Source organism: Sinohyriopsis cumingii, chromosome 10 (genome assembly GCF_028554795.1).
Source record: "Sinohyriopsis cumingii isolate HCF-2022 chromosome 10, ASM2855479v2, whole genome shotgun sequence".
NCBI classification, from domain to species: Eukaryota; Metazoa; Mollusca; class Bivalvia; order Unionida; family Unionidae; genus Sinohyriopsis; species Sinohyriopsis cumingii.
Window position 1 is genome coordinate 65,960,510 of NC_142970.1, and position 19,334 is coordinate 65,979,843.

The 19,334-nt window shown below is 35.2% G+C and overlaps 1 protein-coding gene across 1 annotated transcript in view; it reads left to right on the forward strand.

The window, feature by feature from the left end:
* The window catches only part of LOC149790299 (ras-related protein Rab-5C-like), a 65,329-nt gene extending 47,100 nt beyond the window's left edge, over positions 1-18,229 (forward strand). Inside the window, exon 6 of the mRNA XM_089972341.1 lies at positions 16,869-18,229. Coding sequence (XP_089828467.1) covers positions 16,869-16,957 — 89 coding nt within the window. The 3' untranslated portion in view covers positions 16,958-18,229. The remainder of the gene's footprint in view (positions 1-16,868) is intronic.
* Positions 18,230-19,334: the final 1,105 nt, after the last annotated feature.

Sequence of the window (19,334 nt, forward strand, 5' to 3'; positions counted from 1 at the left end):
TTGTTTTCATAGTGGGAATAATGAGTATACGATTGTCAGAAAAGAAGCGTGTGTACACACAATGTGTACACATGGGTGAGGTTGGATAGGTATGTTGGACTAGAGTCCGACAGTGAAACTTAGCACAGAGAACAAAATTTGTGTTTGATTCTGGATCGAATGGATAGCCAGTGTAGGGTACAGAGTAGCGGGGATGTGTGCTGTGATCGTGGTACTCTAAGTATTTTCCGAGCAGATGTGTTTTGAACTTTTTAACGTTTCTGGAGTAGATATTGAGATGAACCAGACAGAATTGAGTTACAATAGTCCAGTCTTGAAAGTACTAATGAACACACATGTGTTTTAGTGGCATCAACTGAAATATATTTAACGAAAGGAACTGATGCGTCTCAGCTCAAGATATGCAGCCTTGGATATGTTTATGATATGATGGTGCAATGTGAGGATACTGTCCAGTGTAACAACTAGGTTTCCTACTGACTGTGTGAATTTAATGTTGGTCTTGCTGATATTTATTGTTTGAGGTAAAGGATGTGAATGACAAAGTCTTTGTTTTGTGATCAGAATGGCCTCAGTTTTATTATCATTCATCTGCAGCTTTTTACATGTCATCCATGATTTCACATCAGAAATGCACCTCTCTACACCTTGGTTTGCAGCATCAACTTCAGTTGGATGGCTAGATTTGTATATTTGGGTGTCCTCAGGGTACAATTGGTGAGACACTGCATGATGATCTCCTCTTCTGACGATCTATGAGAGCGGCTGAGTGTATAGAATGAAGAGAATAGGTACAAGAACAGACCACTGTGGAAGATCACAACATAGATTAACTGGGCTGTAGTGTATTCCATTATTGCTCTGTTGACCAAGGAAGACTTGAAACACAGTAAGGCCAAAATACATGCTGGAGACGGTGAAGTAATATCTCATGGTCCATTGTGTCAAATGCTGCAGAAAAATCAAGGAGGGTGAGGACTGTAATCTTTCCGCTATCCAAAGCAGAATGTCATTAACTACTTTTAAATGAGTAGTTACAGTATTGAAGCAAGGGCGATATGCAGGTTGTACATTGCTAAAAGGACTGTTTGAATTCAGATGAGATACAAGGTGGGATAGAACAACCTTTTCTAAGATTTTTTATATGAATGTGAGATTAGAAACTGGGCGGTAGTTATTTAAATTGTTATTGTCTAATGTTGGTTTCTTCAGCAGAGGCTTTACAATGGCAATTTTGAAAAAAGATGGGAATTCCCCGGATGAATGAGAGGTATTAATAACATCAGTTAGTGAAGGCAATACTGGATCTAAGCACTCAAGCAGCAGTGATGTTGGAATTGGAGCACGTTCCCGTGACTTATGTGCACTCTTCATTAGGACTGTACGTACGAAATCCATAGAGACAGATTCAAATGCTACTAATGGTTGCCGCTCAAATTCTTTGTCGCAACTGTATGGTGACGTCGAGTCAATTGAAAGTATGTTATCAAGCTTATCTCTAATGGTTCGTACTTTGTAACGGAAGAAATTTGCAAACATGTCCGGAAGGTCAACTGGAGAGAAGGTAGTTGGAAGTGGTATACATCTGTTCCTTGATATTAGCTTGTTAGTAATCTAGAAGAGCTCTTTGCAGCTGGAACCATGAACACGTGAACTATTCATCCGTCGCTTTAGATCATGCCTTAAACGTATTTAATTATTTATATTGTGTGTATTCAGCGGAAATGCAGCCAAAATGGACTGCTATCATGTTTTTGAGGAATCGTGATTTAACCTTTGAGGGAAAATATGTTCGATTTGAATAGGTTAAATACAATTAGGAATTTTATCTTGATAATGTATTTATAAAATGCATCTGGTCAGGGATTTAGTATTTAGAGATGAAATACTCGTTCAGACCCAAACTGTAACGCACATATGTCTCCACTTAAGGCGAATATAAATGTTGACACGTCCACATTAGAATAGGGGATACATGAAAGAAATAATGTGATTGATAGGCAGAATAAGCTGCATTGAAAGGAAAAGTGGGTGGAGCATTTACCGGTGTAATGCAAGTAATCTGTTATCTTTACTGTCAGTTTGGGAAATGTTCATGCTGTTCACGGCATGCACAAGTGTGGTATACATCGATCACCGTTATACTTTCCAGGTAATGTAGTCTATTCATCTAAGTCTTTCTACAGGTAAACACTAACGTAACTTGTTTCATGATGATGACTGGTGGTTTGTCTTTAGCCTTTTCACATGTCTTCATAGGCAACCTTGTGCCAACCAATATTTACATTGGACTGAAGTCCGTACAAACGTAGATGACATTTTTCAAATCATTTAAGCACATTAACTTCATGACATTGCTTTATATAATTAATTAACAAGCATAGTGTTTATAACTTTACTGAAATTGTTCACATCATTTAAGCACAATTACTTCACAACAGTATTTTAGTAAGTAATTAATAAAACACAACATTCGTAATTTATATTATACATGGAACTATTTGTCCTTTTCTGTCTTCTTTTCTAAGCCGAAATTCAATAAAATACTTATAAAGTCCTGCTAACGAACTATTTAGATTAACGTTCCCTTGGACCTAACATTCTGGTTAATGAAGGGTTTGCTGTCATTTTGCTAACAATTTGGTTCCTCGTCGATCATTCAGTTAAAGAAATTTGCCCGAAAATGGCAAACAAGGAATCATATAAGTCAACAAAGCTATCAGAAACTAACTGCTGGTCCAAACCTTTTCAAATTACAATTCCAATTATTTATACATCTGTCCATTGTTAAAAATACTGTTCCAAATGGAATAAATAGTATCAGGGGTTATACCTCTTTACAAGAAATATCATAGCAGTAATGATGGAACTCTATACCAATCAGCATAACATTGTTTCAAATTTCTTGGAGAAAGCAGTACATTTGCAACTTGAAATATACGTGTTAACAATAATATACTTTAAGAACATTAAAATGGCTTCACGAGTGCAAATCCCATGTATACATGATCAATTAATTTATTTCACCATATTAAAAATCAAACCGCCAAAGGCTAGTATGATAGGACTGTTTGTTCCAGACCTTTTACGCCATATATAATGCATAATTTGGTAAGAAAATGAAAGCATGCGTATTCAGTCAGTTAACTCATTTAATCATATCTAGTTAGCGAAAAGCAAATAATGAAATCCAATTGCATTCAGTAACGAAACACGGAATATATGTGATTTTTGTGAATCTCATATTCTTGCATTCAGACAGCTATCACCCTGACGTAATATATCTCATTCATTTTTTTGCAACTCTTTTAATTATATTTTAAGCTAAAACCATCAAAGGAAAACCACTTTACATTATTGCATATCCATGTCATTAATATGTTTTGTGCTAGAAGCAGAAGAACACGAAGAAAACTAGGCAATAGAAAAAACGGATAAATATAATCGCTATATATTGACGTTTTATAAAGACGTTTTCTGTCCATTAAGGGCTGTTAATGTTCAGTATAAACATGCATGCAGTTCGACTCGAATAGTTTACCATGATTGTTAGTGCACACGCATGCGACATAACCCATATTCTATATTTGATCACGGAGATAAAGCGATAACCTCAGTTACCTTGTTGTATCAGTCTTTGCAAGTATCGAATAATGTTATTGTAATTTAGTTTGACGAGAAATAAACGTTACACAATTCAGGTAACACTATATCACTAATTATTCGAGCGGTGGGATCACAGCCAGAAACTAACTGTGCGAAGGACTTGGACTAGTTGACAGGTCATTTGTACTCTCTCTCTCTCTCTCTCTCTCTGTAGTTTTTATCTCTCTACCTGTTTACTTTTTCAAGCCTAGTGCGGAATTTACAAACGCATACACATATTCTTATCCCTTGTATAACTGAATGAAATGCAGAGTGGTGTCTGACTTGGAGTGTCACCTTTAATAGTTGTGGCGGTACAGTTTAGGTGGGGGTGGGGTGGAGGGCTACTTATGAATAAGAGAAGTGAGTGAACATGCTACTTTTAGTGTGTTCTACTTCATAATTCATGATAGAAATAAATATTTATAGTGAGAACAGAAATTAATTCTTATGTAAGCAAAGCGAATCAAAATTACATGCACGACATAAACATGTGAAAAGGGTTTGAAATGCACAATTCACATGTCGTTCATACTGTATGACTACTATCCATGCATGTAGGAATGTTTGTCATTGAAAGTACAAAATGCTTTGTCTATTACCCTGTCTTTGTTTTCCAACCTATTGCAAAATAGACTGTTCAAGTACAATGCACCTGTTCCAAAATCACCGATAAATTTATTTCGGCTCATTTTGTTTTCGAACATGTGCATGCTGCTAGAATGGCGCTGTTTTGTAATAGTAGACATGATCTAAGCCAATTAGAATTAACGCATTTCTGTCTTTAATTTAGTATTTTAAGAGGTTGAAATTTTCTTTCTCGCTTCTTTTTTATCGTGGTGAGGTGTGGGGTATTTTGAAGAAAATCGTATTGGTTTCCAGGCAGGGTTATTGATGTAGACTAACAAGCATGATTTTTATATACATATTGAAAGGCAATGCTATGTGAGACTAACGTCCAATTACAAAAGTAAATCCACGTGGGGTCTGGGTGCATATTATGGCAACTGAGGAATGCATGATTTACTATTAGGGGTCGTCCATTAATTATGTCAACAAAATGGGGGGGGGGAGGGGGTTGAAGAAGTTTGACAATTGTTGACATGGGGAGGGGGGAGTTCAAGATAAATTGACGTCAACAATGTTATTTTTTACAATAAATTTAATAAATCAAAAAATAGGAAATTAGTCGGTGCGTTGGTATGGCACACACTCGCTCGCCCGTCAACAGCCCATCAGTTTAATCCTAAACCGGTTGAGCTCTTGCCAAGGAAGTCATAGTCATGCATCATCCTATTTTGTTTTTATTCAATGTAGATTGTAGACTGTAGACAGATTAACCACATATGGTGTTAATCTGAAGAAATTAATGAATCATCCACTATGCCTATTATAACAATTGAGGGACATTTGGCTTCCCCATGGGAAGATGATAGAAGCTAGAATATAAAGTCTCGATTTTTTTAATGAATTCAAAGTGTTATAGTCAATTTGAAATTTGTTAAACAAGTGAAAAAAATGTATTAAAATTTATTTGTAGACCTTTTAATTTCCAAAATTCTATTTTAGCATAAAAGCCAGCCGTATAAAGTATGGTTAGTTTGTAGGGGGGGGGTAAAAAAAATTTTGACATAATTTTATTAGGGGGGTCACTGAAAGTTTGACAGTTGTTGACAAGGGGGGGGGGGGCGGAGGGGGGTAAAAAACTGCCTAAAAATTGTTGACATAATTAATGGACGTCCCCTTAGGTCTCAGCTCAGCTGAAGCATGCGCGACTAACAAAGACATTTTAATAATTGGTGTTATCTTTAGGGTAAAACAGGAAGGAATGAGAAAGATCTGAGTGGGCGAGGTAGACTAATGGTGTGCCATGAACTTCAGTCATTATAAAGTACATAACAAATGCAAAAAATGTGAATAAAAACAGATTCCATCAAACACAATCTTTTGTCACAGTTTCATATATGCATACCAAAGGCACAAATTCAAAACATTTAGAAATAAATTGATTCTTAACTTCAACCTTTAATTAATTTAAACTTAAAGAAAAGTATAAATATATTAGTCTACGTTTTTTTTCTAACATTGAAGAAGAAAGGAAACTTTTAAATAGCTATTCTATGTCGATGTCACATGAATGCCTTCTTTATAAATCAATTGTATCAATCGAATCCCTCAACATATAGCAAAAGTAATAGTATCACAATTAAAACATTATTATACATTTGGATGGTTTCGTTTGTTTAAGAAAAAATTGTGTTTACCACTTTTATAATGTAACTTATCCATATTACAACATGCTTTTATCATACTTCAAGCAGTACGCTACAGATGATATTCTATAACATCCACTGTATTAGCTTCACGTTTTTGAGCGTACACAGGAACGAAACTACGCTGTTATATGTTTTAACACACACATACACATCCAGATCCACTCAGACATACATGTATATATAACTCCTAGAACAAACGAAGACATTGAGAACCCACTGATAAATGCGAGGATGCATTGACCTTCATTAATTTGTAATTAGCATAGTTCATATAGTCTTCAGTGTTTGAATGGTGTACATCTAATACAGAGGGGGGGATGATTTGCATTGTCAACAGGCTGAAATTCATTCACGGTCATGCTTGTTATAGTGAGGTAAACGTTTAAATTTGCGAACAATCATATAGTCGCAATCTGTGAGTATAATTTGTTCCAAAGTAACAAAGTTGTTATACTAATAACGTGTGCAAAGCAAGTCTTCATGCTACAATATTCTTATGAAACACATGCTCCATGTTTAACAATGTCTCTTTGCAAACTAAATGTCTGCAAACAAAGCCCACTCTTGTCTCAGTTATTACCGCTTCCCTTAACGTGGATGCACATGTTTTAATATATTAATCCTATCATGTCCCTAGCAATCATCATGGACAAAGAAAATCACCACTAGGGAATAATGTCATGCTTTGCATTCAAAAGTATTCTAAAATTAATAATGTCTACGCATTTTAAATCGATGGAACCGTTACATAATAATACCTGCAATATGTTATGTTCACGGAGACTTTCATTCAATGAGATACTTAGCTTCAACATAGAGATTAATACGTTTAATTCACTGGAGATCGATTAGTGTTACAAGTCTAATGAAATTGGATGCTTCCTTGCAAGTGGTGAAAGGTCCAGAAACGGTTATAGGTATTTAGGTATTAAATTGTTAATGGGCACAAGGGAAAATGTAATCCTATTACCTTTCTGTTTACATTCCAATACACACCTTCATATTCCAACAAACATCTCTTCAATGCAGTAACCTGTAATTGGATTAATATCCAGATCACACACATTCAATACACTGCTCACTTGTTTATCATAATCCAAACACTCCACATATACTATCAAATAACAGCTTCCCGAATATCATACAAACTCACACCCGTACTATCAAACAAAATAGGTATGAATGTTTATTTGCACACTCTCTACTTACGTACACGCAAACATCCTATCACACACAAAGAGTGGTGGAATGTAAAGGAATGATGATAAAATATACATGCTTTGAAACACAACTATGCAAGAATACAGTCACAAGCAAGGGGAGGAAATGGCTATAGTGACGTTATACCTCTCACACATACTTTCACAAGAGAACGTTAAAAGATTTCGGTTTTATCGTTTTGTGGGGGAAGAGAAATATCTACACAAACACATACAAACAAAACGCTTTGGCAACTTATTAACATATCTCCTTTCAAGTTATTTGAGTGACACTGAAAAGGGACATTTTTTTCTCCATCTACTCCACTCCCTCACCACTGTTACTACCCAAGTTAAAGCACCGCAAACTGCACAGCTTTGGCCACATTTGTCTCTACTCCCACAGTCGTCGTTCCCGTCCGACATCCGATTTGGATGACCCATTAGGCGCTCTACTTTTGGATCCTCATCAAGTTTTCGTGGAGGGGTTGGAAGTTAGTCATTTCTTCTAGCGTGCATTCCTTCCTCTCCTTCACCCTAGCACGTCTCTCATCCTTTGACGCCGCCTTAAACTTTAGAACTTTCAAACACCCATCACCTCTTTAATAGACCTTTCAGCAATTATTAGAAAGCTAGTTTTCTCCTTAAATGCCGCTCGTCGGGTACCATTCCATAAACTCTATCAAACCCAAGAGTCACTGTGCAATTTCCACCAGGCTGAAAACTTCCAAGAGCTTGCACTCTTTACAATTTCGGGTTGTCTTTTCTTTGTTCTGCACACGGTCGACAATGATTGGCAAGACTCCATACTATACGATAATATATTTGATTAAAGTCGCATTAACCCACATGTCATACTCGCCTAGTTTATTCCCACATAGTTGGATAATCAATTAGTTGGCTAAAGAGGTATGAGAACCTCTGCTTTCACGCATTCATGTTTGCAGAACCCGCTATTTACTTATATCTAGCCGCTGCAAGCGAGTAAGGTAGCAATACAGCGGCAGCGTGTCATAGTAGGTGCAACAAGCCTCCTTGATAAAGCAAAGTCCAAAAATGTCTTTGATGTTTTATACTGGTATGAGGGAGTGCGTGTTGTGTACGTCAATCGAGTAAGTTTGATTGGGTAGCATGCCGAGGCATTTAGTCGTAGCGTGTTAATTTGAGGTCTCATTTGTAACTATTATGTATGTCCCGCTTTGTGTGGGGGATGGGAGGGGCTGGTGGTTTTGGGTATCGGCCACCTTATATATTTAATTGGAGTCTTAACTGCCTGATTATATATTAGATTGCCAAATCGCGAATCGGGTCGTGATGATATTGGGTTTAGGATCACCTTATGGAACTAAGTTTGTGTCTTACTAAATGTTTACCCTTTTTAAGATTACGTTAATCTATACATATTGTATGGCGGAGCATGATGGCTAGGGGTTATTCCACCTATATTGACTAATATGGGGACATTTCAGTAGTTATAAGGTAGATGTACACTGCCCGTTTGTGAGAGAAGGATCAAATAGTAGAATAGAGATTAGTATTGTATAGTATTGTATAACGAATTCTTCACGATAAGCAATCTGACTTGTGAGTGCAAATATTTATCGATATATGCGTAGTGACTCCTATCATTCTTACAATGGCGACTCCGGTGGCCTGCTGTCAATTATCATTGCCATAGACCCGTGAACTTGTTATATGATTACATTGCCCGTTGGCCAAATGGATTACTCTCGGCATGACGTATTAGGGGCAGGGTATACCATTATAACTGTAGCCGGGTCTGCAACATGCACAAGCGATGCCAGTACCGAATGATCGGAAGCGAAGCGTTCAATCCATCAGCAGTCGGACTCCCCTGTTCCATTCACAGGACCATATCGCTGTTCCATCCATTTGTTTTATGCTTGTACTGTTCGTTGGTGAAGTATTTCTTGTAGACGTTCTCGTTCTTGCCAATTTCGTCACTAAATTTGAACTTATTGTTGCATGTCAATCTCAAGTTGTTAACTTTGCTATAAATGAGGACATCTGGGTGTCTAATCTGTCATCCAGTTTTTATATTGCTTAGGCTTCTGTACCTTGGGCAGTCTTTGAAGATGTGATTAATGTTTTCCAGTGTGGGGCAGTAGGGGAAAGTAATGCCCGTCATTTTATCCTTAGATATATTTTTACCAAAACTATGTGCAAGTAGTGGTTTTCCCGTTTTCATCCTTTTGATTAGTTTCTGGTCACAGCATAAAGTTGTTTTGGGTGATTTGATGTTCCTGTTGGCTGGATCTTGGATAGAGAATTGTTTTCGTTCTTCTGAACAATCGTCCGAATCCGTTTGTAATTTAGTATCAATCTTGTATCTAATTTGACTATAGATTTCATGTATGCTATACACTAGTAGAACTGGTTGTTGACTATTTAGCTTTTCCTTGGCTTTAAGATCGGCTTTTTCATTACAGATTAATTATGTGATGGAGCCCACTAAAATTTGACCGTTTGGTCGTTGTACTCAATTTGTTTGAGTAGAAGTTTTGTGTCTTTCAGAAATCTGTCTCTACTAGTCGAAATGTTCGATTCAAGCGATCTCAGAACGGTTAGCCTGTCCATAATCAATATATTACATGTAGCGGTTTGTGCTATGACCCAATGAAGGGATTGACCAATGGCCCATAATTCCATAGTGCATATGGAACAGCCATATGGTAGTCTTGCTCCTAGCTCGATGTTTATATCAGAGATTAATATAGCGGCTGATGTTCTGTTACATTACAAAGATCTTGGTCAATCCGTATATATTTTAATGTAGTCCTTATATTCATTTTCCAGTATCGACTTGATTATTGTCATTATCTATATTGGTTATTCATATCTGGAACCTAACGGTAATGCAAGACGGTCAATACTGGTGTCGTTTCCTTATCCAGGGTGAGAGGTCAGGATATCTATTTGGTTCGGAGTGTAGTGTAGTAATGTTCAATTGTTTGGCTAATTCGTGTATTCGTCTTCCTCCTGGTAAATTGAGTATCAGTGTATATCTGAAACATCTATCATATTTTTCAATAGTAATCTGTTATGGGTGATTTGTCCTGTATGGATATCATGGTTGCATATCTCATTGTCAGTTCATTCTATATAAGATGTAACGGTAGTTTACGTGTTAATATTTGTAATTTTTCTCAGGATGTATTTTTCAATGTACTAGTACATATTCTGAGCGTTTGCTAATGAATGATGTCCAGTTTCATTAGCAGAGTTTGATTTTCTGGTGCATAAACATGACATTGATAGTCAAGTTTCTCTCGAATTAGTGATCTGTATTTGATTTTGAATTATTCAAATTATTTCTTCTCCGGTGACACAAAAGTGCTCTGATAACATTTTTGGAAATATACACTTGAATTTAGACTGAAATTTCAAAGAAGAATTTTTCATTGGATTGTACTACTGTGTTTAAATAAAATGCTCTCGGCACATCAACATCTTACACGCCATTCACAGGCACATCATCACCTTCAGAGTTTGTTTTCTTTTTTGGGTTTCTACTCAAGTTTATTGAGAACTTTCATTATTAGGATTTGTGTCTGCATTCTAGTAGTGTTCTGGTGTTTAGTTCGCAATGCCGTAAGTCCTTTTTCATTTTCACTTTGTATTCTTTTGTATTCAACTTGAAGTTCCTACGTACCTGGTATTATGTATCATTTTAGAAATCTTGAGTTAAACCATGAAAGTTTTTATAATGCCATATAAAATGGAGACCTTTATTTGAAATCCTAATCATGAACAGTTAGGCACCTTGCAAGCGGAATAATTGCTTTGCGTGCAAGAAAGGATATATCTGAGGTAAAACCTTCATCAAAGAAGAAAGAAATACAAATATTTTGGTCCAATATTTGCTTGAAAAGAATTCGAATAAAAGTGCGTTGGATTTGATTGGTTAGACTTCTTTAGGCTCTAAATTGCAAGTTATGGAAATGAAATTAAAATGCAAGAATGGTAGTGTGGTTGAGCTTCAGTTGAGTCAAATATTGTTGCAGCTACAGAAAGAGAAAGAGGAGAAACAAATGCAGTTAGATAAAGAGAAGAGAGAGGAACAGTTACAGTTACAGAAATAGGACAATCAAATGCAATTAGAAAAGAGGTGAGGAAGAGAAATGTAATTATAGAAAGAAGAAAGAACGTTGGAACTGTAAATAGAGAAAGAGAGAAGAAGACGAAAAGTTAATGCAAATGCAAATGCGAAACGAAAAAAGGAGTGTAAAACAAATGCAGAGCGAAGGACAAAAATGAAGAAAAAGAATTTTAATTTCGGTCAAAAGAATTAGAACTGGCAAGTGAAAAACATATTCCCACATTAAACACAAATTCAAGTTTTGATGTTAATAAGTATATTTGGTTAGTACCCTCTTTTTTTAAGGAAAAAGTAGATACATATTTTCCTGATTTTGAACAAAAGTGCTGGACATTTATTAGAAAGCGTACTTTCTGTCAAAGCTCGCGTCTCTGTCAATACAAAACGTTACTAATTGTGATCTGGTTAAGGTAAAAAGAGCAGTTGTGTTATAGGTGTTGCTTAACCAAGAACGTTGGCCTGAAAAACTCAGACAATTCATATTAGTTGAAGAGTTCAATTACTGCGCCCATAAGTGACCTTGATGAGCATAAGGTCGATAATTGAGAACATTCTGCTGGTATAGATGATGAGTAATACTTACAGCATAAAGTTTCTTTAGTCATTAAGTCTTTCACTCAGCAGTCTTCTGCTAATTGATGTATTTCAGTCTGATACGAGTACCTCTAAATTTTAAACTGGCACAACATTTATAAATCATGTTTATGATAAGACGAACCAGTCGTCAGGGCACATTATTTCTGATAGATACACACTGAACAATAAGCTACATAATAAGACGGATCTACTCCAAGTGGTCTTATTTCTAAGAGGTCAGAGTAACGCTCATGTATTGAAATGATTAAATTTGTTGGGTCAAGCAAGCCCCAGTCTGATTTTAATGTAGAGAACTATGAACCGTTCATGTCGAAGGGTTCTATATCACACTTCAATGATTCTGACAATCCTATCACTATTAAAAGTTTGCGTGATACAGAAGCTTTTAAGAGTCTGTTATTATTAGGTAGTTTGCCAAATTCTGAGAAGTCATCTGCTAATGAAAGTAGCCTTTTTTATGGAGTAGAGTAAGTGAGGCTTTGTTAATGTTTTTCTCCGACGTGTAAATTTGTCTCACGAACCGTGACATTCGGAGGTGTGTAGTCTATACCCATCGAGATTATTCATTTATTACTTAGCAGTGACCTTTATTTTGCGTTTAAACTACATGTATCTGACAAGACAGATAGTACTTTCCACATGTGCGCTGACTATATAAAGGTAAACAGTATGTCTAAAACAGATTCAGTTACATTGCTAAGAATCGGTGACTGCATTGATAAAAGTGTAGATGCAACACATGTCTCAAAAATCTGAGCTTCGGAACAGAGCATAACTGAACAAAGCTTTATATTAATACGAATTGATTTCAGGCCACACATAGGTGGAATATGAGAAAGAATGCTGGCAAACTGCACAGACGGACGGGGCAAAGGAACTTTCGGCATTCGTGACTCAAGCTGAATTTTATCAACATAAAGTGATGCCGTTTAGGTTGAATGGTTCGCCTTGTACTTTTCAACATTTAATGAAAATGATTATATCTGGTCTGGATAATTGTAAAAATCTGATAAAAAATCACTTAGAAACAATTCGAAAATTATTTGATAGACTCATTTATGCAAATCTGACAAGTAATTTATATAAAAGTGCGTGTTATCGTGCTTGTGGTACGTTTCTAGGACATATAGTGGGAAATAGGTTAAACAATATAGATGCTATAGTCAAGGATATCTTTGAAAACCATGTGCCCTTCGGTAAAAAACAGACAATTGATGCGATTGTGTGACATGCCTGGAAGCTATCGGAATTTATTTTCCAATTTTTCCATAATTGCAGAACACCTGACAAATTTGTTGAGCAAAGAAATGATGTTTCATGGGTCTGAAAAAATTCAGGAGGCTTTTGATAGGTTAAAGGTTCGTTAATCTCCAAATTGCAGTCTAATATTTGAAATGTCTGTAGATGCAAGTGATGTCGGGTTGTTGCAGTACTGACTGAAGAAGACTAAAATGTTGTAGATCAAGCAGTGTGCCATCTTTCTAAGAAATTAAACAAGCACCAGAGCAATTATTACATAAACAAGAAGGAATGTTTTGATTTTAATATTACCACTGTAACATTTTAAATTGTATATTAGCTCCGTACTTTCTTTGATTATTGTGTTTAGTTATTACAACCCATTTACTTTCATTGGCAAGATGTAAAACAAAATCTGAGATTTGTAAGTTGGAGCTTCGTGTTGCAGGATAACACTATTGACATCAAGCGCATTAAAGGAAAATACAACGTAATAGCATATGCACTTTCACTTCTATATTAATATTATATTGTTACTTATATAATCTGTGTCATTCAGAATATTTCATCTGATGTAATGTTTGGACTACATGAATGTTTGACTAATAATATAAAGAAAGTTTTATTGCATAAATCTTTCTTTTTTATATGTGGAAGTAGTATGTATATGTCATTTTCATTGTTTGTTGGTTTTTTCATTTGTTTTATTTCAATATGTGCCTTCGAAATGTTACATTGTTCTTTGCGCTTCACCTTGTCCATCTTTAAGTTTCATTTTCTACCTGACCTGAATTGTAGATCTTAAAAAATTATTTCTGTAAATAACTAATACATATACCAAAATATTCTTTATGCGTATGTGTTTAATATCAGGATAACTATTAATAAAAATAATCATGTTTATTTGGGCCTGAGCCAACGTCATTGGATTCCCCTGGCTAACCTGACATAGTCCAGGTTCTATATTATAATTTTAGCAATATATTTCTAATGACAAATAACATTTGTTTTTGTGAAAGACTATTTAATCTTGTTACTTATAAGATTATTTCTTCGTGTTTTAACATTAATTTCGTAGTATTTTTGTGTCCAGAAGTTCATTTGGGCTGGAATTAAATTAATAACATAAACACAAAAACAGAACACAAATATCAATATATAGAATTTTAATTAGTAATTGGAACCATTCTGTAATGAAAGTTGAATTTTCGACACCTGCTGGTACCAATAATATGTCACAGTTCCAGATGAATAATGATTCGACAGAAAACACAAAAGGGCAGACGGTTCCTTAAACAAAAGTATGTGAATAAAATTATAACCAAATATAAGAAAATATAAGAAAAGACCGGATCATTCCTATAATCTTAAGCTATTCAAGTACCATTCACTATAATCATAAGCTGGTTAGTTGCAGAAGGAATTAAATGATGAAAAGACAGGTAATGAAAAAGGTATTGCAAGTTAGTCGATGAGACTAATAACTTACCTAAATGTCGGAAGATAAAGTAACATAAATAATTACTGTTCTTTCGAAATAACAGAAGCAGAAGGACGTTGAAGAAACAAACAAAAATAAAGGATGTAAATAACTCGTTTAGTATGATGTGAAAGTACGATTATATCATTTATAAAAGCATATACAGATTAAGACGATTAACGATCATAAGGACATTAAACAGCAAAAAATGTGAAATATAATACGATTTTTGAGTTTTTATTAAATGCTTATGTGTATAATTAGTTGAAACTGCTGATGAATGTCAAATTAAAGATAGTGATATTTAGGTATGTCTATATCATGTGTATTATCTTTATGATTCCAATTTGAAAGGGTCAATTAGTTAATAATATTTATATACAAATTTTCACTAAGATAGCAATTTCGTACTTTAAAGATGAGTTAATCTTGTAAAGACAGTGTATACATTCATTTATAGCATAGTGTGTCATTCTTATAAAGACAGTGCGTAAATTCATTCATGGCATAGTGATATGTATTTTTATATACGTAAATAATGCTTATAAGTTCTGTTAAGGTCATGGTTCACCCTTGTTCGTCATATAACTTCTATTAAAGAGTTGGTGGAACATATACATTCAAAAGTATAGCTTGTACAACCTGTGCATTCTGTGCCAAGAGGGGTGAGTGTTGCAGTGCAGGACTGACTGTGCAATTATATTCTTATCAGTTCCAACAGGTGATTTTATTCAGCGTGTTGCAAAGTTTAGTTGGAAGTCATGGACATGGGTGGGTGAGAATTGTTATTATTTGTGGTGCAGATGGATGAAGCTTCTATCTATCTAAACGTAGTCAATAGAATTTATTGATGTATACAAAATTCGTGATCACGTTACCGTTTATATTCAATCAGAGTGCAGAAAGTTTGGTCGATTCATTATAAGTGAAATTATAATAAACATTAATTTCATCCTACCTATAAGATCGAGTCTCCACTCTGGCAATGACTGAAATATTTCCACAAAAAGAAGGATTCAGTGAATAGATTTAATACAATAATTCCGTTCAATTGATTCCCATGATAACAACAGTGCAAAGTCAAATAAAACAATATTTATAGCTTTTTCTGAATTATACATGCAATGTGGGCGAACATTGAGCTATGTCGCCTAACAGATGATTTTTCGCAACAAAAAGTACAGTGTGTCTTGTGTTGTCAATTTTCACATTTTGCCCAATTAACAAAAGCAAGATTTACACATTTCTAAGGTAATCTCTAACAGCTTGATGAATAATCTGCAAATAAAGTTCTTGACCATCCTCATTTATTCTCAGTAAAAACATCTGCATAATATGCCGGGGGACCAGTTTGAATAGAAGAAGTGATTCTAATCACAGGAGATTTCATATACCTTTACAGGCTGTAGTACAATACTTCTTTTTCTTTGAAAAAGTGAGCATATTTCTGGCACTCCTTAATTCTGCAATTACAGACTTCTCAGATGAGGCAGATGATTTTCTAACATTCTTAGAACTCATACTTGTGGAGTTGTATGTTACATTTGGTAGATTTTTTGTCATATTTAAAATCAGATGGCTGTTGCATAATGATGGTATTCTTCGTCTTAGCTAGGCTACCAGTAAGGACAAGTGGAATGATTTCCTTCGGTGCATTTGGACAACGTTTGCTACATTTCTCTTCTGAATGAAATCACTCATATTTTTTATCTATCTCGGGTATTTTGACTTTTGTAACATACTGAGGGTAATTATCCGCTGAGAGGATTCGGAAATATTTTTTCTGGTTTTTAAGGCATCATTCTTCACATGGCAAATGGTTGATGGAACGAACATTGAATTTAAAATTGTCTGAATTGGAAACGGATAAATTCCAGATTTTTCAAAAGCAGTAGTCAAGAGAAGTTACGTTCACGTAGCGATTGCAGTTACCTTTTGCAATGTAATATTTTGCTACTTGTTAGTCCGGGATTCATGTATGTATGTATGTATGTATGTATGTATGTATGTATGTATACATGCATAGAGGTATGTAAGTATGCATGTATGTTGGTAGATAGGTAGGCAGGTAGGTATTAATGTATTACCAATATTGTGATTATTATGATTATGATTATCATTATTATTACTATTATTATTTGCAGCGATGCGTGAACTACATGTAATATCATCCTTCTTTAACACAATACATAGGGATACTATTGACTTATGAAATCCTAATATGTAAATTGCTGATGGAAACTGTTATATCTAAGCATTCGACAAAAAATACAATATCACTGTAAAAAGCATGGTACTTTATCTATTTGCAGGCCGTACATTCATCATTTCCGAGAGATGTGCTCAGATACTCGAATCTTATGGGGACGTTACTGTCGTCGCTGGAAGTCGCTTATACTAATAACCGTTCTCTTTTCTTCATTATGTCCTTATTTATATCTGTACTATAACGCCTTCGGAGGTATCAAAATTCTGACACTGTTAAAAGATGTCCAAGGGAATCAGACTGCTGTTGGGAACAGCACATTAGGATATGACTTTCTAGATCTCAGAAACGTCAGCAATTTTCAGTCTGAGATACCACTAACTAGATCAACTATATGTTTACCAGATTCTAAACAACCATCCGTCCCAGCTGTCCAAGCTACTAGTCAACCTATAATATCACCGTGGAAGCAAAGGGTACAGGAACTGACAAAAAATCGAACAAAGCCTCTACTTACATTATTTACTACTTGGATTGATAACGATGACAAGAAACTAGTTCATAATATAACTACCGTGAACTGGTTATCACTTCGTCCTTTCGTTTTACCGATTATATTCACAAACGAAACCGCACTAGCAAAGACGTGTGAAACTGCTGGCTGGGTGACTCTGCCTTTAAGAGTCATAGCCGCGGATGGTGTTCCAGTTCTGAAGTATATGTACATTGATGCGATGAAAAGTTACGAGTCCAATTTGTATGCATTCGCTAACGGTGACATCCTTTTCACAGATACATTGGTTGATACACTAGTTGAAATCCTTCAAGATAATTCAGCATCCCATAACCATACTTTGATTATCGGCAGAAGAACCAATATTGATAATATAACAATGGAGGAAGGGTCGTCTTGGAAGGAACTAACAATGGTGGCGAAGAAAAGGGGTAAACGTTTCAGAACTGACGCAGAGGACTATTTCGTCACGTCACCATCCTATCCATGGCATGAAATACCTGAAATTGTGGTTGGACGTAGAGCATATGATAACTGGTTGGTTCTAAATGCACGGAAGCAGAAACACCGAGTCATAGACGCGTCCAACACAATTCTAGCCGTCCACCAGACCACTAATGATGGCAACTATGAAAACGAGAAAAAGGAAACGAACGAATACAATCATAATTTGCTAGTATCACTATACAAAAGTATAAAATACAATTTAGGAGACTGTATATGTGCAGAATATAAAACAACAATAAATGCTGGAAATATCTTGATCACTCCTCGAAAACTACCATGGTTTTGCAGACTTGGATAAAACACACACACACACACACACACATATATATATATATATATATATATATATATATATATATATATATATATATATATATATATATATATATATATGGTGATGCTACAAATTGCTTTTATTGTATGTGCCAGTAAAATGTTTGCATATACTTCAATGCGTACAACTTTTTTACTCTTAAAACCTATTTTCATTTCTTTTCCTAGTTACAAATGTAATCTACAAAATCACTTCAGGGATCATAATTCCTGATTTGTTTTAAATTTGTATAGTGTGTGGTACTAAAGATACGTTACTGGTGTTTTGTCATATATCAATTTAAAAAGGACTACTTTAGCGGCAGATAATATTCGAAATATTTCTTTTATGAGTGTATATCGCTACGGTGGCCTAGCGGATGCGGGAGGACGTTGGTTCGATCCTCGACAAGTCATACCAAAGACTTACAATAATGGTACTAACAGCTGCCTCGCTTGGCTGTCAGCATTAACAGGTTAGTGTTAGGACTGGTCGGCCTGGTGTCAGGATATTGTGACTGGGTGGATCATCATGCTATATGTCTGCATCATGATGTCCCAGTGCTAGACATCACTATAAACTCCCACAACGCAGACATCGTAGCAATATAATTAAACATTGTTAAAGCTACGTTAAAAATCTAAATCACACACACATTCTCTCTCTCTCTCTCTCTCTCTCTCCTCTCTCTCTCTCTCTCATGAGTAAATGTAACCATTACTCTTCAAGGAAACAGCTAGTTTTTTCCATTATAACGTATACAATCAATATCATCGTTAACCGTTGTCCATTCATTCACCATTCATTTTTCTATATCTTATCTTCGCTATATAATAGTCAAATATCTGATGCAAGTTACAATGAGAAAATAATTGAAGATGATTATGGAGTTATGGACCGTTGTTGTCCGATCATGGTCATTTAATGCAACCGGTGATCTACTTTTTACTAAATCGAACTGCCTAAATACTTTTATTTTCATGAATGGTGTCAGACTCTCTCACTCAAAGTAATGGCATCGATGGGGCGTGAAACATATAATACATAGTTATTATAATGTATTTACTGCATTCGTTTCTGTTTCTTGGTTTGCCTTTGTACTTCATATTTTCTTGTCCGTTTTTTATTCTTCGTGTGAGCATTGATTTTGTAAATAACTCATAAACATCTTGCAATTTTGCTTATAATTGTATGCTTACGTTTCACTAACTTATATTGTATGTATGTATATATATATA